Here is a 27,907-nt window from a genome sequence, read left to right as displayed (position 1 = left end):
TGCAATTTGCCTTTCAACCCAGTGCAGTCTCTGTCCAGCACGGGCCCTAAATCGTACAATGGGTATTATCCAACAATTTGATGTCATTACCACACACAAAAGGTCACGCAAATTTTTGGCACGGGATGGATGGCGAAAAACGTTTGACATTTACGCACAACAAACCCAGACACATCATGCTTACCGGATTCTTCAACGATTTAATGTTATCGGATAGATGTTCAGCACCAACACTTGTCAGTTTGCATCCACCCAGGTCTACATCTTCAATGTTGTGAATGCGTTTTGCAACCAAAGCTGCTCCACTGTCACCTATCGGATTGTCGGATAGGTTGAGCTTCTTTACCTGAATAGATTGTGGCTATAAAGTCAATAGTAATAATGAACTGTCAATAGTAATAATGTAACCCAGCGTTAATGTTACTTCTATATACAAGCTCTATACATACCGCATTTAAAGATGAAAAAATATAACTTACACCTCAACTGTGCAAAGTTTGCAACGCACTGTATGTTCTTCGAAAGAAGTTGTTTCACGACAGATGAAAAATTAAAATCATTGCATTAGAGGTAAAAGTTTCGAAATAAATCAAAACATTGTTTTTGAGAACCATTACAAGCATTTTCTGAGAAGTGTTGGGTTTGTCCAAGTCATTGGGATTGTACAAAACAAACACTGACGCCTATGTCGCGCGAGTAAGGATTAATGTGGTGATGGCAAACAGATGGCGCTTGCAGGTTTCTATAAACATTCAATATTGTGGTACAGATGTTTGGCACCAACACTTGTCAGGCTGCATTTACTCAGGTCTATATATTCAATGCTGTGGATTCAATTTGCAACCGAAGCTGCCCCACTGTCTCCAATCGGGTCGTCGGATAGGAGAAGTTTCTTTAGTGTATGTGATGATGCAATGATTTTAACATCAACATATTGGTTTTCTAAGGACGCATTTTTCCCAACTTTTCATATTTGTCTAACTATGGTGCCAGTACCAGACAAAAAAATTAAATTAAAAAAAATAAAACAACTACAAAGGGCAAGCTTGACGTCATGACAACTTCCTTGTTATTCTATGACCTTTAAATCAATGGCGCTATAGAGCACACTAAATGGCACATAACGCCTACATTACAGAATGTTAGACCAACACAACGTTTGCCGCGCCCGCTTTTGCACAATTAATATGTGGTAAAAAGATTTGCTCGCAAGAACTCTTTAACTTACTGTCATTTCCCTGTTTCGAATTACGAAGCATAGGTTTTCGACATCAGTCAAATGAATCGAAGAACTTGAAAAGTCCATATTATCTGAGAGTAATCTGGAAACAGATGAAGTTATATCTTCATCATTTGCTTCACGGGCCCAGCTGCAAACACGAAGTATATTTTCGTTGTTGTTTTTCTCCATATGTGATATAATTAGCTTCTGGAGCAGAATATTCTTAGCTTTCCAATCTTCGTATCTATATCCGGGAACTACCAACTTTAGGTCGTCAAAAACTGACAAATCACAAAGTCCGAATGCAAACCTGGCAACAACTTCCCACCTATCCTCGATAAATAGGGAGTATTTTTCCTTGAATTCCTGTAAGGGCATGATCATCATCAGGTAAACCGCAACGAAAAACTCTTGCCAGATCAGGTGAGAAAAATATATATGCTTTTGTCCATTTAAAATTGTTAATTTTAGGTTTCCTTTCTTTGTAACAGAAGTGTTCAAAAATGAATTGGCTGTGGAATGATCAATGCCAGCTTCCAATAAATCTGTAGTGCTAAATATGATCTTTCGATTATTGAAACCATCAAAAGCCATTTTTACTAGCTTGTCCAATTCTCGTTGCTCACCCTTGAGGTGTTCAGTTTGTGAATATTTAACACAAGTGAAAGCGAGAACTTGAGTAAGTGAAACAAACTGAATATCACCATCGAAATTTATTAGGTAATTGACAGTCAAAATAAAATTTACAGGCACATAAGAGTAAGCAAATAAATGTTTGTTGTCTTCTAGCTTTTTATGTATCGAGTCATATTTTGCACCGCAAATCTGTTTTCCAAGCTCTTTTTGCGAGTTTTGAGTTAAGCCGAGGATTTCAACAATAAACCTTGGTCTATGTGAAGGATGGAGCTTATAGAATGGAGCTGGTCGTGACGTAAATATCTTCCGAGCACAAGGAAGTAAATTTCCATTCAGCAAATGCTTGAGATAAACTTCTGGTTTATTCTTTTCTCTCAACAATGGAAAGGGTACTTCTCTTGAAAATGATTCAAAACCAGCCTCGTCCACGCCGTCGAATATCATGGCAATATCTTTATCTAATTTAAGAGCCTCTAAGATACCTTTTGCAACAACTGGTGCGAAATAATCGTCAATTTGCAAGGTGTGAAGTAAAAACTGAAGAAAAGTCATCTCCTTGGTGAAATCGATGTTTCGAATTATAATGTAGAAAAAGAAAGATATTTTCCCAAACAACTGAGTGTTAGTTAAAGCTTGCAAAGCCCAATTTTTGGCAGAAGTTGTTTTACCGATTCCAGCTTGGCCGATAACTCCCACAATATTGCCGTGCATCTGCACGTATTCTTCTTTCGCTTTAACCTCGCGTTCTGGAATTTTTTTGTCTGCCTCCTCTTTCGCTCTTTGCTTTGCCCAAGTAAACATTTGTTCTGGGGTGATGTCACCAGACGGCCGATGGTAAACCTTAGCAAAGTCGTTTCTACGGTGGTAATGTCCTTCAGCTAGAAACTCATCATCAATTCGTTGCGGTTTACTGACTATGGAAAGTTTGACTGGGATTATGGGTCGTTCGGAAAAATCAGCAAGTGTCGACTCTGTGCTGGCGATGGACTCTACTCTGTTGCGTAAATCTGACTTGAGACGCTCACCTAAAAATGTTTGTTAAATCATGTCACCAAGTTGAACAAAAACGGTATACAAGTGCATGATCGCATTCGGTTATGCAGTAAACTTTTCGTCAACTACAAAAATGATAAACTTTCAACTAACAGTGCATTGAAATAAAGCACATAGTCAACATGACTCGGTTTATGTTTCCAAGAAATTCAAGCTTACTTTTATCCTGGATTTTAACACCTGCCTGGACAGCCTCGGTTACTTTAGGATTAGGTTGTTGATAATTTTGTGAACACACCAAAAATATACAGAATAATCTTGATATCTTTATCTATGGAACGCCTGACGTTTCAGGCTAGGTTTTTCGAATAAATAGAAAGTGTTGGGTTGCATCTGATGCAAATGGCAATATGAGTGTGAGGAAAAAGACCAATGCAGAAACTCACCAACACGTTTGTTCTGAATGCTGCTAGTGTGGCGTTTGCGAGTTTTAGCTTCACGTTTGTTGTTCTTCTTCTTACCTTCAGTTCAATATTTGTTAAAGTTCGTTATGTTGACACCATTGCACACCAGTGTACCAAATATATCATGCCATTTTCATGCTTATGTAGCCGATAACAGCTCTCAAACACTCCTTGCAACAGCTCGTCACTTTATTCAACTGCGCCCCGGCCAATCTCAAAATTAGCGAGACACACGCCGACATGCATCACCAGACACACGGACACACATGACTACATACGCACAAACTCGCTACAATGGTCCTGTCCACCCTCTTCCGAGTTTTTGCTTTTCGGTGGAAAGTAATACCACACAAACTGGCCAACATTAAATTCTTGTGGTAGAACTGATTTGTCATATGTCTTCTTCTGTCTTTCACTAAATTGCTTTAGTTCCCTCCTGGTCAACGCGTACGCGTTTCGTATTGCCTGGCGCATGTCTTCCACATACTGACACCGACATGCTGTAGCATGGTGATTCGAAGGAAGTCCCCATATCTGATACAGAGGAACATTCACTTTCCGTCCGAGCATAAGTTTGTTAGGGGTGTATTTGGTGGACTCGTGGACTGATGATCTGTTTACCATCATTACGAAAGAAAGTTGAATATCCCAATCATTATGGTTATCATTTACATAAGACGAAAGCATTTGCAATAAAGTTCGATTGAATCTTTCTACAAAACCTGATGATTGCGGAAGGTAAGGGGTCGGTCGTGTTTTGTCCAATGTGCCTCCCGGCAACAGCGCTGCCTCGACAACCCGTCTGCATTCGTGTGTTTCTTTCCCGGTCTGTGGACCACTTTAAAGTTGTAAGTGTCCAGTGTAGTCAACCATCTGGCAAGCATCCCTTCCTGTTCCTTAATGTGCAAAAGCCACTGCAATGAAGCGCGGGCAGTACGTAGCACAAACCTTCGACCGCACAAAAAATGGCAAAAATGCTTGACAAAGTAAACACTTGCGAGCAACACTCTATATGTAGCACAATAGTGTCGTTCGGATTTGTTTAGTGTTCGACTAGCATAAGCTACGACCCGTTCTTTGCAGTTGAAAGGGTGTGACAACACGCCACCTAAACCCGTTTCACTGGCATCTGTGTCCAAAATAAAGGGATCAGTGCGTGTAGGATAACTGAGAACAGGAGCAGTGACAAGTAATTTTTTTAATAAATTAAAAGCCTTTTGACACTGGGAAGTCCAAGCAAAAGTCATTTTATCTCGCGTAAGAGCAGTTAAGAGATCAGCAATGGTTGCGAAATGCTGTATAAATCTACGATAGTATGACGCAAAGCCCAAGAACTGACGTACTTATTTAACTGACATCGGGGTCTTACACTCCCTAACCGAGATGGTTTTCGCCAGGTCGCAGCTAACGCCACTGTCAGATACAATGCGGCCCAAAAACTTTGTGGATTTGGCAAAGAATTTGCACTTGCTCGGTTTCAATTTTAATCCAGCCCGTCGTAACCGAACAAACACTTCGCGAAGTCGGGCTAGTCCTGAATTTTCAGTAAAAGAAACAACATCATCGATGTAAACTAGACACGAATCCCACAAGATTCCCCTCAGTATTTCTTCCATGAGGCGCTCAAATGTAGCAGGAGCATTCGTGAGACCAAAACACATGACTTTAAATTAAAATAAACCGTTTCCAGGGACGTTGAAAGCGTTTTTTTCCTTGTCGGTTTCGCTCATCTCCACTTGCCAATACCCGCTAGCGAGGTCCAATGTGCTAAAGTATTTTGCGTTGCCAACAGTATCCAAAATTTCCTCAATTTTAGGCAAAGGATAGGCGTCTTTGCGAGTAACTTTGTTAAGCTTTCGGTAATCCACACAGAAATGGTACGTTCCATCTATTTTAGGGACAAGAACAACGGGAGAAGCCCAAGGCCCATTACAGCGCTCAATAACACCTGCTTCGAGCATTTTTTCAATCTCAGCCTCCACAAATTTTTCTTTTTTGCCACGTTACTCGACGCGGTCGTTGCCGAATTGGTCTGGCATTTCCTGTGTCGATGCAATGTTTAACAAGAGACGTTCGCACCAGTGTCCCGTGTTCATCGACAAACACATCGACAAAATTCTCTGAGGAGCTTGCGCACATGCGTTCGTTCATTTTCCGACAGATGTTCACAATTACTTAGTAGGCATTTTAAATGGTTTGGCAAGTCGGTTGGAGCGGAAGGAATGGGCGGAACAGAACAAAATTGCGATAACAAAATAGTGTTTCTGCCAAATAGTAATTTCCCATTGGCACAATCTAACAGGGCGTTATTGGCACGCAAAAAATCCAAGCCAAGTATACCCGCGCAAAAACCAAGATCGGTCACAATTAATTTACATGCAAGCCTTATAGTGCCTGCGGAGAGTTCGACATTTTTTACTCCTAATGTGCGTAAACGTGTGCCATTTACAGCATTTAATTTGGTGGAACATATGGACAGATTTGACATGTTACAATAACATTTATCTAAAAATGATACCATTAAACCAGTATCGATAAGAAAAGAGTGTAATTTGACTGAATTATCAATAGAGAATTGGGCGTACCATACATTGTTGCTGTCCAAAGCCGTATGAGTCATCACTGGTGTGCCGGCTAAAACAGCAGCTAGCGGCGATTTAAAGGTCTTTGTGCCGCGAGTCGCCTTGGTTCCAATCACTCGTCCCATAACTTCTACGTTGAAGCGGGAGTCTGGTTGCAATTCCACTCACGGTGCCCAAACTGCACGCAGCAGTGGCATGACGTAGCAGTCTGTCGCTTAATAGATGCATGACTGCTGTAGGCTTCCAAAGAACTCAGCAAATCCACAGCTTCCTGGAGACTCTTTGGGTTTTTAACAAGCAAACTGCTTTGTAAATGAGGCTTATCACAACCAGCGTTAAATCGTTGAACTAAAAGTTCTTCTTCACATTTATTTGGCAGTTGTGGATGACCCACTTTCTGTAAATGTCTTAATCGATTGCCAAATTCATGATAGATATGATTCATCAGGTTTTCTTACTGCCGTGTGAAACAAGCTTCTCGCTCGCAGCGCATTTGAATGTGTGAAATGATTATTCAAAGCCATACAAAGATCCTCATAGCACCGCTTTTTCTCTGTGGGTATTAAGTCTTGTATTAAGAGAGCTGGGCCTCGTAAACTAGCAGAGAGATGAATTCCCTTTTGTTGATTATTCCAATTATTGACCACAGATACGTTTTCGAAATATAGTTTAAACTGCTGCCAGTTCCTTTTCCAAGGCACACAGTCTCACATCCATATCACAAAATCCCAGAGGGTCCTGGCGTGCTCGCAAATGTAGCCGATAACAGCTCTCAAACACTCCTTGCAACAGCTCGTCACTTTATTCAACCACGCCCAGGCCAATCTCAATTTTTAGCGAGACACACACCAACATGCATCACCAGACACACGGACACACATGACTACATACGCACAAAATCGCTACACTTATTTCATGAATTAAACAACTATGCGTGGCAGTAAATTACATAAATTTCAACATAAGTGCAAGAAAAATAAGTGCTTTTACTGTTTCTGCAGCAGTTGAAGATGACTGACAGTTGGTTAACATTTCCTTGAACACCAACATTACTATTTTCAATCTTTGCTTCATTTGCTACAACCTTTTGTATAGGACCTACAAAATTATGCACAACAATGTTCAACATTTCAAACTATGTACATCTCCAACATTAAAGACAGGGTTTCAAATATATAATAACAAATTCAACATGTTCCAGATGCAAAACATTTTATGCACTACAACAAGGTAACAGCAGTAAAGCAAAACAACAAGGAATGACTTACCTGCAGATGTTGAAGGCTCATCATCCTTTATTTGACAAGCACTTTGTTCGCTGATCTTGTCAGCGTCCATATAAGTTAATGTTGGTCTACATGATTATGATTTATCAAGTCATTTAATACATAAAATATCCTAAAAGATAAAAATATGTTTAACCTAAACCTTATGTATCTTTATTTTTTCTGTTAAATTAGTGATATTTGTACTTAGTGGTAGCTATTTTTAGGTCATCGTGTGCTGTTTATTGTAGCACACTTAAACCAGAGGGTATTGCTTGAAATGAAACTAACCACAAAACGAGGCAAGAAAAAACATAAATTTACACAGTGATTTAGAAAAAAACAAAAGTTGGTAACACCATAAACCTCAGGTAAGTGCTTTGAATAACTTTTAATTTTTCGGATATCAAAGCAAATCTATCTATTTACTCGCACATGAACTCAAGAAACAGCTTGACAGCCTGTGTAAATGTTTTATCATAGCCTATGAAGGCAATAAAGTGTGACGAAGGAAAAAAGTTTCGCCAACAACACTTATACGTCATTCCGAGAGGTTTGTCTTCAGGTTAAATTTGCAAATCGGGCTTTTAGCAAGTCTTACCTACAATTCCTGCAGTTGCACGGCGCCTTTTTTATTTTTATTTTTAATAGTTTCCACTACGTATATAACATACGTCCTCCGTCGGTAACGATGCAACAATACTGCATCGACTTCATGATGTTCATCAATTAATCTTTGTGGCATGTGACTGTTTTGTAATTATACTTCGCATGCATTCGCATCTTGCATTGAACCCCCTTCTATAACATGAGTGAATCTTCTTTTGGATCAGGGTGTCGATTTATGCCTTTTTCGCCATTCTAAGTGTTCGACACGCGACGCCTCTGTTCGACACAGACGGCATGAATAAAAGTTAAGTTACCGGTATACGGTACCAGGAACGGACAAACGCTATTGTTATCTACAAATGTTCATGAATTGAATCACTACAATAACTTAATTAGGCCTAACATATTGGTCACGCCAATCTGGCAACATTCACATCGATCTTACTAGTTTTCTTTTTTCGGAGATTCGACGCCAACGATTTTCTTATTTACATGCAGTTGTTAATTTTTTGCTGTAGATGCTAGTGCCAAAAGTGGCTCGAAGACGCGTTTAATTTTAAAACACAAACAAATATTTGGAAAGAAATTTCTATTTCGAGTCACTATTAAACAACAGCATTTAACTGAACGGTTACGTAGTGTTGAAAACTTAATGGCATCATCGTATGGGATCCCTTCCCAAGATAAATTTGCTTGGCCGTTTGGTCAGCAAAGTCGTCTGATAGTCACACCAGTTGCACAGGTGAGACCTTTTAGGTCGAAACAGTGGCCATCTCTCTGCAGCTTACACAATAAATTTGACTGTTTACATGGCTAAATAAACGCAACTGAAGTAAATTTTTGGACAAATCCATGCAAAAACCAGCCAGCACTTGCTTTAACGTTCAGCAAATAAGCGCTTTAAACTAACCATTGTTTCCAAACATGGAGCATTGTTACCGAACACGTGGCATTGTTACAAAACAAGTACTATTTTTCGTTCAATCAGACCTTAAAAGAGTCATAGCAGCCTCCACAACATGCAATGTTTTTAACTCTTTTGTCGTTATTTCAACGTGTATTTTGAACTTATGTTGATCGAAATATGGTCGTTCTCATGCGTTAGTTACCAGATACGACATTTTTACTATTCGACAAGCACGACAATTTTTCTCAAGGTGTTCGACACGCAATAAAAAATCGACGCCCTGTTTGGGATTAATCAAACCAACCATTTGGTTTATCGCCTCACATATCTACGTATATATCGGCTGGCCCTAAACCACAAGTAGTTAAGTTAAGTTGAGGAAACGATCAAAGGAAATTGGGTCGTTGCGTCGAACGCTGAACTGAATATAGTTGTGTACACTGTTTATTACGAACCCCAGGGTTTCTTACTCTGTATTTTAAATTCCCTATTACTCATAGCTGTGACGTTGCTATGAATTGATGTTGGAAGTAGCCAACCAAACTGTCTATAAGTTAGCAACACAAACGTAACAACTGATCGTGCGAAAAAAGAATACAAATGGAACAAATATTTTCACTGAAACATCGTTGGTCGAGAGTGTGGCCACTCCGCATGTTTCCTAAAACCCAACACTGGAACACCAGACGGAAAGGACACAGGCGGAGTTAAGGTTTACTTCAAAACAAGCTGCTGATATCCTGCTGGACAATCACGTTTTTCATGACACTTCGTTATAAAACGCCTTCGTATTCATCGTCCTCTCTCGTTCTGCTATTATTCTCGCCTTCGCGCTGTTACGTTCGTACGTTCTTTTAATAGTTAATTCGCTGCAATTCAGTCACGTGTTAAACTCTGATTAAATGCGCTTGGAACAAATTAAATTTTACGCCGCCTGACATTGCAAACGTGTCTTTCAATTGAATAAATAAGCCTGCTCACGGAGGTTTAAATTTAGTGTAAACAACAAGAACACGCAAGCAGACTTAGCTTCAGTTACAGCAGCCGACTGGAACCAATTGGTACGCTGCAAGAGTTTGGTTTACTGCGTGATCATTGTTGCGTCACAAAGAAAACTTTTTCAACAATCGCTGGGGCGTAAACTTCTCTTGTTTGAGGTTATTGTGCGAACAAAGTGTTTTCCGAAACGATTGACGATACAGAATCCAAGCGTCGCTATGATCACGTGGTCTTCGGCGCTGGTTGACAAAACAAACGTCATCTCTCTGAGAATTTTGTTTGCTTGGCCGTTGATTTACTTCACGAAGAAGGCTAGCATAATCACATGACCGTAGCATTTCACTCAAATCCAAGCATGGTAGATGTGACCGAGTCGTCCTCTAAAATATACAGCTGATGTAACTTTTATTTCTTATTTTTCATTACTTAACTTAGCAAAAATGAACCACTTTGAATGTGAGTTCAACGAATCAACGATTTTATCATTAACAATCGAAATTAACGACTTGTTAAATCTAAAAAAACTTGCTGCAACCGAGGTTTTGGGACGAGAATGGTGAGACGACAGGTCATCAGTGTTTTAAAGACACAAAATTTATCTGCACACTCCCTTTGTTAGATTAACCACAAGGCAAACAAGACACATGCATTATGGCAAAATCCAGGTCAACCAAATAACTTTGTGATGCAAGCACTGAGTTAAAGAAAACTAGTCGATGGAAATTGGTTTCGCAGAATCATAGAACAGCAACACGTGTACGAACGTTTTGAGCAACAATTGACCGTGAGAAGAACAAAAGTTTCCACCAAACCCACGTGATCCAGAGTTTGGTTTTGTTGGGTGATGTTTGTTGCGTCACAACGAAGGCATTTTTAACATTCGCTCAAGCGGTAACTTTACCTGTTTGAGGTAAAAACCTGGCTTGTTTGTCGCAAAGACTAATTTACAAAATTAACAATGGCGCACAATAATCTATCAATTGCAAAAGCTGATGTATGCCAGAAGAGATTACTACAGTTTTCTGCCTTAAAACCTGGCATCGATTGTTTTCCCACTTATGAATCAATGCATGGTGATGGCACGTTAGCCGCGTACTTCTAATGACACAAAAAGCTCAAGCGGATCACGTGTGTAAGATCGCAGACTTCTGCGCGGTGCCCAAGTTGTCAGTTTGCTGCATGTCGATTGGACGATCTGCAATTTTATTCAATATTGTTTATTCGATATTCATGAGGATTATGCCGGGACTGATGTATAAATTATACATAAATATAAGGTCTCCTGACTTTATCACTTTAGGCATTTCTAGTTTGTTTCCGCCCAACATCAGTAAACCAATTTGCTTGAAATTTAATTTTAGTGACTGTTAGAACCTGCAATGGAACATGATGAGTTTATTAGCATCACAATTAAGGGACTTTCCAATTCCCAACTTCCACGGATTGGTGAGACCAGGTTCAAATTGGTAAAAAGAGATTTCTAAAAGTGCCGTAGTTGAAAATAAAAGTAAAAAGGTCATTATGTTTCAGGCTTGTACGGTACGTTGATTGGATTTACGAATTATGAATCTGACGTTCTTCTGGTGGAGAACAACAAATATACACCTTTTGTTTAAAAAAGATTGTATTTTCTGACGTTTCGCCTGTACGTACGACTATAGTATAAGCCTATAGGCTTCTTCAGAGAATAAAACAAACACAGTAGCGAAGCGAACCCACAGGGCAAAGAAATTATGCAACGAAAAAGAACAGAAGGGCGTAACAGCAAAAACACAGCCGGACATAAATCAATGGACAACATCGATCACAAGTCAAACGGCTAAACATGGGAAACAAAAGTCACGTATAGTTACGGGCGAAATTGCGGAACACGGGCGAAAGTACTTTTCCATCGTTTTGATTTAAAACATTAGGTAGCGAAAAGGGTTCATCATCAGTACTACAATGAGCGCATGCAAGAAAAGCGTCGGGGTAATAAAGAAAATCCTTTCCTTCTGCCTGCTCAGTCCTTTATTACCCCGACGCTTTTCTTGCATGCGCTCATTGTAGTACTGATGATGAACCCATCAGTTAGTGTTCGAAACGTTTACTAATGATTAACAGCATTTTAGCTTTGGCTTTCATTTTCAAAGTTATCAACTCCAAATATTTTGCACCCAGGTAACGAATGTATATATTAATAATTTTCCACAACCAACCGTTTTGCCAAAATTGTTTCTTGTTTTAATACTTTTGCTTCCTTCCAATTAATACGGTGGTCGGTGTCAAGCATGTGGGCACATAGAGCAGATTTATTGGGTTCCATATTGCGTATGGCTGCCTTGTGAACATTACAATGGAACAGATTGTGCAAACCGCTCTTGCTTCCTTCAAAACACCCCCGCGACTTTGGCTCCGCTATGTCGATGACACGTACGTCATCATAGCAAAAGACGAGGTCGAAGGATTTCATGATCACATAAACAACATCGAACCTTCTATTAAGTTTACCCAGGAAACACAACACGACCATAGTCTGTCATTTTTGGACGTAAACGTCACTGCAAAACCGGACGGGAAACTTACCACCTCCATTTTTTACAAGCCTACACACACTAACCGCTACTTACAATACACCTCACACCATCCGAAACATCAAAAACTCATTGTAACAAAATCTTTTATAACAGAACGATTACACATATTGGCGATCCACACACTCGGAGGGTTGAACGCAAACACATTCGAAACGTTCTAAAACTAAACAAATTTCCCACCAACCTAAATCTCACACCCCACACGCACAACAAACCCACACAAACATATACAACATTCACTTCCATACCATATGTACAGGGAGTTTCTGAGCGGATATTAAGAATACTCAACGCCACTGGCATGAAAGTTGCCATGAAACCGGTATGCACTTTAGAACACATGTTTCCCAAACCGAAAGACCGTATTTCCATGCTTCAAATAACCGGTGTAGTTTACATAATACCTTGCCTTGATTGTCACACTGTGTATATTGGCCGCAATTTAAAGTCCCGTATTAAAGAACACAAGGCAGCCATACGCAATATGGAACCCAATAAATCTGCTCTATGTGCCTACATGCTTGACACCGACCACCGTATCAATTGGAAGGAAGCAAAAGTATTAAAACAAGAAACAATTTTGGCAAAACGGTTGGTTGTGGAAAATTATTATATTAATTCGCTACGTAATATTTTAAATCGAAACGATGTATATATTCAGGTTGCTAGCCTTAGAGGCTGCATAACAGCGTTTTGCCGGTGACAGACCTTGCTTACTCGCGATCGCCATCTAGCGTGAAAAGTCGTTCAAAATTTTGAACGTAGTCATTGTGTGCAGACACGTTTACCTGTGCGAGTTTTATAAGTGCGAGCTATTGTTACATCTGCAAATTACGGATTGATTTTACTGCCTGTGAATTTATAATTTTATGGTAAAAAAGGTTTTCCCGGCCAGAATATACTGGGTTCGAATCCCAATATGGACAAAATTGTTAATCGATGATCAAAAAAATAATGGATTTTTGTTTAATTCTTCGTAGAGAAATCAAAAAATACTTTCAGAAACTATTCTAGAAATCTGTTGTGTAATTATATCGTTTTGTGTCCTACAGTTGACCTAACAAATATCGTTTTAGATTCGCCGTTTTAGATTCGTTTTAGATAGTCAGCGTGTCCTGCAATGTGACTTGCGTCTGTGGAATTACTGCGCACCTCAGTATCTAATAATTGCGTTCGTGACGTTATTTGCGTGTTTGCTTTGGCTATAAAACCTGCGCACCGTTTTGTATGAATAAAATTGAACTCTTGGTGACTCAAGAATGCAACAGTTATTTGGCGACGAGGTCGGATTTTCTGGTCATGGAGAAACTTGTGGAGATGATGAACGTCAACTTAATGCCCAAGAACGTCAATGCGAAGTTTTGGAACGTTAACTAGAAGAACAAGAACGTCGACACCAAGAACAAATGGAGGCGATGATCGCAATTCTGGGGAAGCCTCGCTCGAGTGAAGGATCGACGGAAGGAACGGCATCAACGGTAACTCACCTAAATACGCCAAATTTTTCGCCTTTTGATTCGACTTTAGAGCTGTGGATTGACTACTGGCCCCGGTTTTGCCAAAAACCGAATTAGAGTCAAGTGAACATTTTTGCTTTCGACAATTTTGACAATGTTTCATCTACAGTGGGGAGCATTAATCTCTCGCGGAGTACACTTCTGTTTAGTTTTGTGTAATCCACATATATTCTAACCTTTCCGCTTTTCTTGCGAACCACCACCATACCTGGACACCACGCTGTCGGCTGGGTTACTCTAGATATAACACCAGACCGTTCTATTCCCTGCAATTCTTTGCGGACAGCTTCTTGAAGTGGAAGCGGCACTCTTCTGGGAGTAATCAGACAAAACGGGTTTGCATCTGGTTGTAGACGAATTTTACAAGTCTCTGTAAATTTTCCTAATCCCATGAAAACAGTCGGAAACAATTTACGATAATCCTCTGCGGAATCAACGTGATTTAATTCAGAAAAAAACACAGTTCTTTACTTGCGGGCTACCCAAACAATGGCTCTCTGAAGGCGTTATTTACGAAAATGTCATGAAATATTTCACGGTGGTCATTTTTCAAACAAGCACGAAATTTTGCACAGACTCTTTTCGTGCATCTAGCAGTACTTGCGATGTTGGCGATAATTTGACAGATAGTGTATTGCGAAAATGTTCTGAACCGACGACTGTAACGTCTGCACCGGTGTCTATCCTAAAATGCATTGGTTTGCCATTACCCTTTAGCCATACCGTTGGTGTGCAGGAACACTTTGTTTTATTGCTTATGCTTATTTTGTGCAATTTGATTGCTTTGCGTAAACGTGCGCATCTGAGATTTTGGGTTAATCACTTCGCTATCTTCGACAGATGGGTTATCTCAAACATATGGAAAATCGGCTTTAGTTTCAATAATCACATCGACATTTTTAATAATCCTGTCGAATTCATTAATTTTTGTAATCTCAATAACCGTATATATATCGATGGCCGTAAGCCACAAACGGAGACGAAGCGAGAAAACAGACTAAGCGAGAGAACTAAGACAAAAGCAATTGAAATATCGCTCTGGACGCTGCATTTTAACGTTGTATGTTAAGAACAAGGTATGTTTGTTTATCGTTTTTATGTTTGGATTAAAAGTTGCAAAGGTAGTTCTTGGTAGATGTTTTAAATACTCTCAAGAGTCAAATAGACGGAGTGTTTTTGTTCTGCAAACTGAGGTACCTGCAGGTGCATCTAACGCAAAGTTAGTTTTAACATAACCTACAAATGTTTCAGAGTCATTCTAGCTTGCCTGCTGAACACAATTAGTTGCCGGTTCCTTGTACAATCCTTGGTAATAATGCCCCCTCCTTCCGCAATTAAAGCAGTTTCTTTGTGCTGCGGGACAGGCGTGTCGCCCTTGAGGAAAAGACCACAGTTTGGACAATTAGGCTGCTGCTTCCTGAATCTGGAAAAGTTTATTCGTCGCACCGCATCAACTTCCCCAGGTTGATTTGACACATGTAGTAAAGCTTGTTTCATTTTTTTTATAAACTCTTTGCACAGCTTTGGCCAATGTCAGTTTGGAATCGCGAAAACAATATTATGATAATATATTTTCCTTCAGGCTACAGATTTGTACAGGGTATATCTTGATTCAAGAGATCAACAAAATTGTGCATTTTTTCCCAGGATAAAAAGAAAATATTTAGTTATCGTTGAAAACTCTATTTTCGACGGCTAGAAATTTTCAAAGAACGTTCAGTTTCAATCGCGTGAGTTTAAAACTTTTACAAACTGCTTTCGACCCGACTGGAAAGGAACACTAAAACAACAAAGTAGTTTTATTTGTTCTTGAAAAATAAGTGCTTTTGGTAAAACAATCTCGGAGCAGAGAAATTTTGCATAACCATTTTTTAAAATCAATGTAAACAATTCTGTGCGCCACAGAAGTTTCGAAATGCCTCAGACAAATTATAAAAACAATGAATAAACCTTTGCAGAGTGATAAACTTGTGTTCAAACTGTAGTAAAAAAACGAGATTCACGTGCACAAAAGTCAAAGTTCAAATAAGAAAAACTACATCAACCACCGAGCACGATTAAGCAGATTAGACTTTTTAGTATAAACCCAAATTGGCAATTCAATGTCTTGTTGCATTTTTCGTTTACTTTATCATTCAATGGAATAAATCAATCATATTTGCAACCTTTTATCATATGATGACGTCAGAAACTAAATATTTGTTCAAACCGTGTCTTTGCAAACGGAGAGGAAAACGTTTTATTTTCCCCAAAACAAAGCTTTATGATTTAAAGTAAGTTGAACTACTCCTTGGGTCTTTGACCTGATTTTATCGTCCCCTGCCTGTGTAAAATTACAACGTGTTGCACAAAAATACTTTATGTTGTGAACACATCCAGCCAATGACTCAACACATTCATCGGTCAAGTCATTGTTATAGGAAAGATTCAGAGACTCCATCTAAATAAATAGCAAAATGAAAGCCTGAGAACTCAAAACATAAAAACAAAGGATAAAATTAAATAAAAGTGGAATGTTATAATTATGTTACAAATATTAACTGAAGCAAGAGTGTTTTGTTTGGAAACTTTACGAAGTGTTCAAGCAAAGAAAACATTTTATGTTATTTCGATGGAAGCTTCTATGTCTAAGATTTTAATGTTTCATTACTTTTACACAACAGTTATGTCAACCAAAATCACTCATTTATGCAATACTTAACAAAAAAACTGTGCTGGACTTTAAAGTCGCACGCGATATAATTAAGGTTGGAAACCACTGTGCTACAAGGACAAACTGTTTGTTCATATTTTTATAATTATTGAACGATAGCGTAAATAATATCAGTTAGTCAGTTAAGCCTTACCGGATATTCCAACTTTTCTATGTTCTTTGAAAGATGTTTGGCACCAACACTTGTCAGTTTGCATTTCCTCAGGTCTACATTTTTGATATTTTTGATGCATCTTCCCACGGAAGCTGCCCCAAAATCCCCTATGGAGTTGCCAGATAAGTCGAGTCTCTTCAGCTGAATAAATATAGGTAAAGATTCAAGCAATAATTTATTTATGTTGCCGACGATAATCGATCAACTTAAAATCTATTGCACAAAAAATTGCTCAAGAAAAGGAGGACATTCTGTTTTCTTTTCTTCATAGTTTAGGTCAGTTTGCTCCATGTTTAACTTCAAAAAGACTTTGCGGTAAATCTAGAGTTCTAAATATCCTTCCCACTGGACGCAGAACCCGCAAACATAACCACAAAATAGTCAGCTTTGTTCAACAGCGCGTTTAATGTCTATACTTTGCAATATCTAGTAATTCAACAGAACTTGGGTGAAAAAAATAAAACAAAACGTCTTCGGGCAATCCTTTCGAAAAAAAAAGGCAAATACCGCTTCTAGTCTGTCGTGGACTTTTGACGGTAATAAGTCACAGATTTTAAACCTACTAAACCTGGACAGACCACTTGGTTCATCTTGCTCTAGGCGGACAAACAAAAGTCCGGCAGTGATTAAACTGTATCACATGGAAAAAATAAATGTTTGCATATGCGTGTCTCACTATGTAAGGAAAGTGGAATGGTCAGTGCGCTCGTCTGGTGGAAAAAACGGAAAAGCCTTTCTTCCTGTTTTGTTTCCTTTCTCGTGGGTTTGTTTGTATAAATTTTGCGATGCATTTTGTATAACCACGGGACCTATATGGCAATTAAACCAAAGAAATCCTGTTTTCAAGGCCCTATGCAATAATGCACCTTTGACTGTTCCACTTGTTTCCCAATGACCATTGCTGGGTTTTGTGACTTGTTTAGGAACCTAATATTCTTCCAAGTTAAAAAAGAAATTATTGCTCCTGGATGGGACAATACACAGCAAGAATTTAATGAGCCTGCTGGAAGATCTTATGACCTACAGGGGGCATAAACAGACGTGGGATGTTGCTTAGGCAATTATTCAGCAACTAACTTTGGTGATATTGTGTGGAGGAGAGATATCATTGAACCACAATAGATGTGATACTTAAACGATTCATTTTTCTGCAAAATCCAGTTGCATTTTTACCCAAAATAATGTCCAACAGGGAGGGATCAAATGCCCTCAGGGGTCAATAAAACACATGCGGGATGGATCTTTCACAAAACCACAAATTAATGGGCCTCAAAACCCCACTCAAACTGCCCGAAACTCGCTTAAATTCGCCTTAGCAACAGCACATGCATATGTGCTTACTCAACAGAAAAATTAACCCCTACGAATCACTGGTTACTTTGTGACGTCCTGCTTCTGTTGTGACAGAAGGTACATTGCAAGGTGGGCATTTCGGCGAAGCTTGTTTTATTATAAATACAGATATTCGTCCTCCAGTGCGTTTGTTTGGTATATTGGGTAAAACGATTATTGTATTTATTCATCACTGAAGGTCCCTACACTTAAATAGTTCACGCTTACCGGATTCTGCAAAGAGCATATGTTGTAGGACAGATGTTCGGCACCAACATCAGTGAGATTGCATCCTCTCAGTTCAACATCTTCAATGTTTTCGATGCAATTTGCGACCGATGCTGCCCCTCTGTCTCCAATCGGGTTGACAGATAAGTTGAGTTTCTTCAGCTGAAAAAGTACATTTTTGTGTTTAAGGCAGTGTGAGTATCATAACTGTATCGAATAAATGTTGATGGCTTTCAATTGCTTCATTGTAAAAAATTTGGAATTAAAATTCAGGTTTACGGTTTCGCAAAATAATTTGTTGTCCTACCTGTAAAGACAAGTTTTCCAAAGCTATTTTACAAATTTGGAAACTTAATGATTTATTCCATTCCAAGTCTGGGGTTTTCATGCGACGAGTTAAACGATGAAGTTTGTTGTACTGTAACCAGTATTTGGAAATGTCGAGGTAAAGCATAAAACGCAATTGTTTGAATGTCATAACGCACATGATAGAGTTTTTTTCGATCTGTTCGACATACTCACATTTACCCCATTCTTTTTCAATATAGCAACGTTATAAGTAAATCGTATTCCTTTTCAGTCATACTTTTTTTATTTCAGATCGATGACAATTCTGCTTACAGGTTATTTAACTGGAAAATAGTCTCGGTAAATCTACTTGCAACTAACTGGTTTTGCAATCGTCGCTTTTTCTTATCATCTCTATAGGCCTGTGAGAAGCCCCGCTGTCTTTGATCGGACTGTTGGAAAGGCTAAGCCCCTTCAGCCGAATCAATAAAAAAGTCAAACTTAGAGCGAGTAACAATAAATAATCTACAGTTCCAAACGACTTTTTCACATGGAGAAAACCTTGTGTAATTTCAGTGTACGATTTATGTAAGATTTTGTTAAAATGTTTTAAGCCGACATTTCAAACTTATCTGTGTTCATCATCAATGTTATTGTTGAATGACTGAGACAGACAAAACCATTAAGAAAATGGCAGACAAAAGCATTAAGAAAATTCATATAAAGTGTTTCTTTTACTATTTGAAATTAAAACGGAAACTGCTTCCATCCCTAAGCTTAATGCTTGTCTTCAAAATTTGTGTCCGAGCGCATCTTGAAGATCATTACACCAAACTAGGAGTGCACCACACATCAAAACATCATTAATTCACAAAACGATTTCGAAAAATTCATTGAAAATTTTGTGGAAAACAACTACTTTCACGCGACAACCCAGTGCAGTCTCTATCCAGCACAGGTCCTTAATCGTACAATAGTTTTTATCCAACAATTTGATGTCATTACCACACACAAAAGGTCCCGCAAATGTTTGGCACGGGATGGATGGTGAACAACTTTTTCATTCATGGCTAAGGGTTTTTGACATTTACCGCGCAATAAAAACAGACACATCATGCTTACCGGATTCTTTAACAGTTTAATTTTATCGTACAGATGTTCAGCACCAACACTTGTCAGGTCGCATCTACTCAGGTCTACATCTTCAATGTTATGAATGCACTTTGCAACCAAAGCTGCTCCACTGTCACCTATCGGATTGGCGGATAGGCTGAGCTTCTTCACCTGAATAGATTGTGGCTATAAACTGTCAATATCAACAATGTACCTCAGCGTTAATATTAGTTCTATTTACATGCTCTATACATACCACATTTAAAGATGAAAAAATATAACTTAGTAATCATCAGTCAGCCATCATGATACTGGGAGTTATCACAAGACAACAAATGTTTTTTTACCACATAAAATACAGTGAATAATTACTTGATGGCACAAAATTTATGATCAGACTTCTGCAGTTTTTCTCTACACCACGAAACAATTTATGTGCATTGCTCTCCAGTTGCAAAGGTGCTACAATTCCTACAAATATATGCCCAATATTTATTGATAGAAATCTATGACAATGAAAAAAAAATTTAATTACAGCTACATTTGTCAAAGAATTTGTTTGACTGTGCTTGATATAATTAAGGTTGGGAAGAACAAATTCATTGTTTATATTTTTATTATGCTTGAAAAGCAGAATAAAGAATATGTGGTTAGTTAGTTAGTTAGTTAATGCTTACCTGATTTTCCAACTTTTCTATGCTCTTCGAAACATATTCAGCACCAACACTTGTCAGGTTGCAATTACTCAGACCAACATCTTTAATGTTGCGTATGCAATTAGCTACAAAAGCTGCCCCACTGTCTCCAATCGGGTTGTCAGACAGGTCAAGCTTCTTCAGCTAAACACATTTTTAACTGAAAAAAGTGAGAGTGACATTAACTAACAACTGTTTGTATACTTTCGTTTTTGGTTTAGTTCCAAACCAAAATGCACGATTGTTTTATTTCAAACAACACTTTGTATCGTCCCACGGAATATAGGATCTAACTAATATTTCCCTTAGTTTTGGTGTTAAATATTCATTACCATAAGCTGTGCATTCCATTGTCCTATGCTTTCTTCGTGTGATATTGATACCAAGTACACATTAAAAAGCTTCCTACGTTTGTTTGCTTCATGTATTTGTACAAGTAAGAGGCTGAGGTGCTGAGCAAACCTTCAGCGTCAAACATGGAGTGGCCATACTTTGACTGGATTATTTGGACTATTACTGTATGCCTTATTATATAGCACATGGCATTCACTAACCAAAAAGAATTTTGCACATTTTGTTTCAATTAAAAACAACCTTCGATATTCTGTTTGTGTCGTTTACAATATTTTTGTGGAAATGCCCACACAAAATAGGAATACATTTTGATTTTTGGGGAATTCAAAGGTACCATTCAACTGGCGAGTGATGAAAATAATTGACAAAAAGCAAGAAATTATAATATGTGACGGATTTTCAAACTTTTCTATGTTCGTTGAAAGATGCTCGGCACATCTTTCAATGAACATAGAAAAGTTGCCCTGTTGTCCCGTAGCTAGTTGTAGTACAGGTCAAGCTTCTTCAGCTAAATAAATACTGGTTGTAACATTTTTGACAGCCTAAAAAAAGTTACACCCCAAACACCTCAACTGTGCAAAGTTTGCAACGCACTGCAAGTTCTTCGAAACAAGTTGTTCACGACAGACGAAAAAACAAGTTGTTCACGACAAAACAAACACTGACGCCTATGTCGCGTGAATAACTGTCTCCAATCGGGTTGTCGGATAGGACAAGTTTCTTCAGTGTATGTGCTGATGCAATGATTTTCACTTCAACATATTGGTTTTCTAAGGACGCATTTTTCCCAACTTTTCACATTTGTCTAACTATGGTGCCAGTACTAGACAAAAAATAAACAACCACAAAGGGCAAGCATGACCTCATGACCACTTCCTTGATACTTTTATGAACTTTAGGTCAATGGCGCTATAGAGCACACTAAATGGCACATAACGCCTACATTACAGAAGGTTAGACCAACAGAACGTTAGCTGCGACCGTTTATGTGCAATTAATATGTGGTGAAAAGATTTGCTCGCAAGGACTCCTTAACTTACTGGTATTTCCCTCTTTCGAATTACGAAACACAGGTTTTCGACATCAGTTGAAAGAATCGAAGATCTTGAAAAGTCCAGATTTTCTGAAAGTAAGCTGGAAACAGATGAAGTTATGTCTTCATCATTTGCTTCACGGGCCCAGCTGCAACCCCGATGTATAGTTTCATGGTTGTTGTTCTTCTCCATATACGATATAATTAGCTTCTGGAGCAGAATATTCTTAGCTTTCCAATCTTCGTATCTACATCCGGGAACTACCAACTTTAGGTCGTTGAAAACTGACAAATCATGAAGTCCGAATGCAAACCTGGCAACAACTTCCCACCTATCCTCGATAAATAGGGAGTATTTTTCCTTGAATTCCTGTAATGGCATGATCATCATCAGGTAAACCGCAACAAAAAACTCTTGCCAGATCAGGTGAGAGAAATATTTATGCTTTTGTCCATTCAAAATTGTTAATTTTAGGTTTCCTTTCTTTGTAACAGAAGTGTTCAAAAACGAATTGGCTGTGGAATCATCAATGCCAGCTCTCAATAAATCCGTAGTGCTAAATATGATCTTTTGATTATTGAAACCATCAAAAACCATATTTACTAGCTTGTCTAATTCTCGCTGCTCACCCTTGAGGTGTTCAGTTTGTGAATATTGAACACAAGTGAAAGCGAGAACTTGAGCAAGTGAAACAAACTGAATATCACCATCGAAATTCATTAGGTACAGGACAGTTAAAACAAAATTTACAGGCACATAGGAGTAAGCAAATAAATTTTTGTTGTCTTCTAGCTTTTTATGTATCGAGTCGTATTTTTCACCGCAAATCTGTTGTCCAAGCTTTTTTTGGGAGTTTGGAGTTAAACCGAGGATTTCAACAATAAACCTTGGTCTATGTGAAGGATGGAGCTTATAGAATGGAGCTGGTCGTGACGTAAATATCTTCCGAGCACAAGGAAGTAAATTTCCATTCAGCAAATGCTTGAGATAAACTTCTGGTTTATTCTTTTCTCTCAACAATGGAAAGGGTACTTCTCTTGAAAATGATTCAAAACCAGCCTCGTCCACGCCGTCGAATATCATGGCAATATCTTTATCTAATTTAAGAGCCTCTAAGATACCTTTTGCAACAACTGGTGCGAAAAATCAACAATAAACCTTGGTCTATGTGAAAAATGGAGCTTATACAATGGAGCTGGTCGTGACGTGAATATCTTACGAGAACAAGGAAGTAAATTTCCATTCAGTAAATGCTTGAGGTAAACTTCTGGTTTATTTTTTCCTTCTAACAAAGGAAAGGATACTTCACTTGAAAACGATTCAAAAACAGCCTCGTCCACACCGTCGAATATCATGACAATATCTGTATCTATTTTAAGAGCCTCTAAGATGCCTATTGCTTCAACTTGTGTGTATTGGTCGTCAATTTGCAAGGTGTGAAGTAAGAACTGAAGAAAAGTCATCTCCTTGGTGAAATCGATGTTTCGAATTATGATGTAGAAAAAGTAAGATATTTTACCAAACAACTGCTGGTCAGATAAAGCTTGCAAAGCCCAATTTTTGGCAGAAGTTGTTTTACCGATTCCAGCTTGGCCGATAACCCCCACAATATTGCCGTGCTTCTGCACGTATTTTTTTTTTGCTTTAGCATCAGGTGCTGGAAATTTTTTGTCAGCCTCCTCTTGCGCTGTTTGCTTTGCATGAGTAAACATTTGTTCTGGGGTGATGTCACCGGACGGCCGATGGTAAACCTTAGCAAAGTCCTTTCTACGGCGGTAATGTCCTTCAGCTAGAAACTCATCATTAATTCGTTGCGGTTTACTGACTATGGAAAGTTCGACTGGGATTATGGGTCGTTCGGAAAAATCAGCAAGTGTCGACTCTTTGCTGGCGATGGACTCAACTCTGTTACGTAAATCTGATTTGAGATGCTCACCTAAAAATGTTTGTAAATCATGTTACCAAGCTAAACAACAACGGTTTACAAGTGCATGACCACAGTCGGTCATGCAGTAAACTTTTTATCAACTACAAAAATGATAAACATTAAACTGACATTGCAATTTAAGCAACGTAGCCAACATGACTCAGTTTATGTTTCCAAGAAATTCCAAGCTTACTTTTATCCTGTGTTTCAACACCTGCCTGGACAGCCTCGGTTACTTTAGGATTAGGTTGTTGATAATTTTGTGAACAGACTAAAAATAAACAGAACAACCTTTATCTATTGAATGCCCAACGTTTCAGGTTAGGTTTTTCGAATAAATAGAAAGTGTTGGATTGCATCTGATGCAAATGGCAATATGAGTGTGAGGAAAAAGACCAATGCAGAAACTCACCAACACGTTTGTTCACAATGCTACTCGTGTGATGCTTTGAGGGCAAACAACAGAATCTTCGTTTCGATGTACTGCGAGTTTTAGCTTCACGATCGTTGTTCTTATTCTTACCTTCAGTTCAATATTTGTTAAAGTTCATTATGTTGACACCATTGCACACCAGTGTACCTAATATATCATGCCATTTTAATGCTTATTTATTGAAACAAAACAACTATGCATGGCAGTAAATTACATAAATTTTAAAATAAGTGCAAGTACAAACAAGTGCTCTTACGGTTTCCAAAGCAGTTCAAGGTGAATGACACATTTTGATTGACATTTCCTTGAACACCAACATTACTATTTTTAATCTTTGCTCCACTTGCTACAATCTTTTGTGAAGGACCTTCAAAATTATACACAGCAATGTTAAACATTTCAAACTATGTACATCCCCAACATTAAAGACAGGATTTCAAAAATAAAATAACAAATTCAACATGCCCCAGATCAAAACCTTTTAATCACTACAAGCAAGGTAACAACAGTAAAGCAAACAACAATGAATTACTTACCAGCAGATGTTGAAGGCTCGTCATCTCTTATTTGACAAGCACTTTCTTTGCTGATCTTGTCAGCGGCCATATAAGTTAATGTTGGTCTACATGATTAAAATTTATCAAGTCATTTAATACATAAAATATCCTACAAGATAAAAATCTGTTTAACCTAAACCTTATGTATCTTTATTTTTTCTGTTAAATTAGTAATGTGCGTACTTAGTGGTAGCTATTTTTAGGTCATCGTTTGCTGTTTGTTTGTAGCACACTTAACCGGAAGGTATTGCTTAAAATGAAATTAACTACAAAACGAGGCAACACAAAAACATAAATTTACACACAGTGATTTAGAAAAAAGCAAAAGTTGGTAACACCATAAACCTTAACTAAGTGCTTTGAATACCTTTAAACTTTTCGGCTATCAAAGCAAATCTATCTATTTACTCGCACACGAACTCAAGAAACAACTTGACAGCCTGTGTAAATGTTTTATCATAGCCTATGACAATAAAGTGTGACGAAGGAAAAAAGTTTCGCCAACACTTACACGTCATTCCGAGAGGTTTGTCTTCAGGTTAAATTTGCAAATCGGGCTTTTAGCAAGTCTTACATACAATTCCTGCAGTAGCACGGCGCCTTTTTTATTTTTATATTTAGTTTCCACTACGTATATAACATACGTCCCCCGTCGGTAACGATGCAATAATACTACATCGACTTCATGATGTTCATCAATTATTCTTTCTGACCTTGTGACTTTTTGTAATTATACTTCGCATGCATTCGCATCTTGCATTGAACCCCCTTCTATAACATGAGTGAATCTTCTTTTGGATCAGGGTGTCGATTTATGCCTTTTTCGCCATTCTAAGTGTTCGACACAGACGGCATGAATAAAAGTTAAGTTACCGGTATACGGTACCAGGAACAGACAAACGCTATTGTTATCTACAAATGTTCATGAATTGAATCACTACAATAACTTAATTAGGCCTAACATATTGGTCACGCCAATCTGGCAACATTCACATCGATCTTACTAGTTTTCTTTTTTCGGAGATTTGACGCCAACGATTTTCTTATTAACATGCAGTTGTTAATTTTTTGCTGTAGATGCTAGTGCCAAAAGTGGCTCGAAGACACTTTTAATTTTAAACCACAAACAAATATTTGGAAAGAAATTTCTATTTCGAGTCACTATTAAACAACAGCATTTAACTGAACGGTTACGTAGTGTTGAAAACTTAATGGCATCATCGTTTGGGATCCCTTCCCAAGATAAATTTGCTTGGCCGTTTGGTCAGCAAAGTCGTCTGATAGTCACACCAGTTGCACAGATGAGACCTTTTAGGTCGAAACAGTGGCCATCTGTCTGCAGCTTACACAATAAATTTGACTGTTTACATGGCTAAATAAACGAAACTGAAGTAAATTTTTGGACAAATCCATGCAAAAACACGCCAGCACTTGCTTTAACGTTCAGCGAATAAGCGCTTTAAACTAACCATTGTTTCCAAACATGAAGCATTGTTACCGAACACGTGGCATTGTTACAAAACCAGTACTATTTTTCGTTCAATCAGACCTTAAAAGAGTCATAGCAGCCTCCACAACATGCAATGTTTTTAACTCTTTTGTCGTTATTTCAACGTGTATTTTAAACTTATGTTGATCGAAATATGGTCGTTCTCATGAGTTAGTTACCAGATACTTACTATTCGACTCGCATGACAATTATTCTCAAGATGTTCGACGCGCAATAAAAAATCGACGCCCTGTTTGGGATTAATCAAACCAACCATTTGGTTTATCGCCAAACATATCTATGTATATATCGGCTGGCCCGAAACCACAAGTAGTTAAGTTAAGTTGAGGAAACGATCAAAGGAAATTGGGTCGTTGCGTCGAACGCTGAACTGAATATAGTTGTGTACACTGTTTATTACGAACCCCAGGGTTTCTTACTCTGTATTTTAAATTCCCTATTACTCAAAGCTGTGACGTTGCTATGAGTTGATGTTGGAAGATGGCCAACCAAACTGTCTACAGTTTACCAACACAAACTTAACAATTAATCGTGCGAAAAAAGAAAACAAATCGAACAAATATTTTCATCGAAACATCGTTGGTCGAGAGTGTGGCCACTCCGCATGTTTCCTAAAACCCAACACTGGAACACCAGACGGAAAGGATACAGGTGGAGTTAAGCTTTCCTGCAGAGCTCCAAACAAGCTGCTGATATCCTGCTGGACAACCACGTTTTTCCTGACACTTCGTTATAAAACGCCTTCGTATTCATCGTCCTCTCTCGTTTTGCTATTATTCTCGCCTTCGCGCTGTTACGTTCGTACGTTCTTTTGATAGTTAATTCGCTGCAATTCAGTCACGTGTTAAACTCTGATTAAACGCGCTTGGAACAAATTAAACTTTACGCCGCCTGACATTTGCAAACGTGTCTTTCAATTGAATAAATAAGCCTGCTCACGGAGGTTTAAATTTAGTGAAAACAACAAGAACACGCAAGCAGACTTAGCTTCAGTTACAGCAGCCGACTGGAACCAATTGGTACGCTGCAAGAGTTTGGTTTACTGCGTGATCATTGTTGCGTCACAAAGAAAACTTTTTCAACAATCGCTGGGGCGTAAACTTCACTTGTTTGAGGTTATTGTGCGAACAAAAGTGTTTTCCGAAACGATTGACGATAAAGAATCCAAGCGTCGCTATGATCACGTGGTCTTCGGCGCTGGTTGACGAAACAAACGTCATCTCTCTGAGAATTTTGTTTGCTTGGCCGTTGGTTTACTTCACGAAGGCTAGAATAATCACATGACTGTAGCATTTCACTCAAATCCAAGCATGGTAGATGTGACCGAGTCGTCCTCTAAAATATACAGCTGATGTAACTTTTATTTCTTATTTTTCATTACTTAACTTAGCAAAAATGAACCTCTTTGAATGTGAGTTCAACGAATCAACGATTTTATCATTAACAACCGAAATTAACGACTTGTTAAATCTAAAAAAACTTGCTGCAACCGAGGTTTTGGGACGAGAATGGTGAGACGACAGGTCATTAGTATTTTAAAGACACAAAATTTATCTGCACACTCCCTTTGTTAGATTAACCACAAGGCAAACAAGACACATGCATTATGGCAAAATCTTTGTGATGCAAGCACTGAGTTAAAGAAAACTAGTCGATGGAAATTGGTTTCGCAGAATCATAGAACAGCAACACGTGTACGAACGTTTTGAGCAACAATTGACCGTGAGAAGAACAAAGTTTCCACCAAACCCACGTCATCCAGAGTTTGGTTTTGTTGGGTGATGTTTGTTGCGTCACAA

At 38.4% G+C, this 27,907-nt stretch overlaps 2 protein-coding genes across 51 annotated transcripts in view; both read right to left on the bottom strand.

Moving 5' to 3' along the window:
- The window catches only part of LOC145890420 (protein NLRC5-like), a 327,828-nt gene that overhangs the window by 152,246 nt on the left and 147,675 nt on the right, over positions 1-27,907 (bottom strand). For 38 of the 50 annotated variants that reach the window (XR_014399557.1, XM_082981463.1, XM_082981464.1 and 35 more), the window contains 5 exons: positions 20,276-20,437; positions 19,608-19,769; positions 18,198-18,359; positions 16,617-16,778; positions 185-346 (listed from right to left, as the gene is read on the bottom strand). Coding sequence is in view for 49 of the 50 variants with exons in the window: in XM_082981463.1 (XP_082837589.1) it covers positions 185-346; positions 16,617-16,778; positions 18,198-18,359; positions 19,608-19,769; positions 20,276-20,437 (810 nt within the window). In the remaining variant the exon portion in view is untranslated. The remainder of the gene's footprint in view (positions 1-184; positions 347-16,616; positions 16,779-18,197; positions 18,360-19,607; positions 19,770-20,275; positions 20,438-27,907) is intronic. The other 12 variants (XM_082981431.1, XM_082981441.1, XM_082981450.1 and 9 more) reach the window with 8 other exon arrangements.
- On the bottom strand, positions 22,671-24,707 carry LOC145890444 (uncharacterized). Its single transcript, XM_082981519.1, has 5 exons — positions 24,578-24,707; positions 24,298-24,408; positions 24,021-24,131; positions 23,802-23,879; positions 22,671-23,617 (listed from the first exon to the last, which is right to left on the bottom strand). Exons 1-5 carry the CDS (start codon positions 24,645-24,647, stop codon positions 22,794-22,796), a joined length of 1,194 nt encoding a protein of 397 aa, XP_082837645.1. The 5' UTR covers positions 24,648-24,707; the 3' UTR covers positions 22,671-22,793.

Source organism: Ascidia mentula, chromosome 2 (genome assembly GCF_947561715.1).
Source record: "Ascidia mentula chromosome 2, kaAscMent1.1, whole genome shotgun sequence".
Classification (NCBI taxonomy): domain Eukaryota; kingdom Metazoa; phylum Chordata; class Ascidiacea; order Phlebobranchia; family Ascidiidae; genus Ascidia; species Ascidia mentula.
Note: the sequence above shows the minus strand (reverse complement) of the source record. Positions and strands in the feature narration are given on the sequence as shown.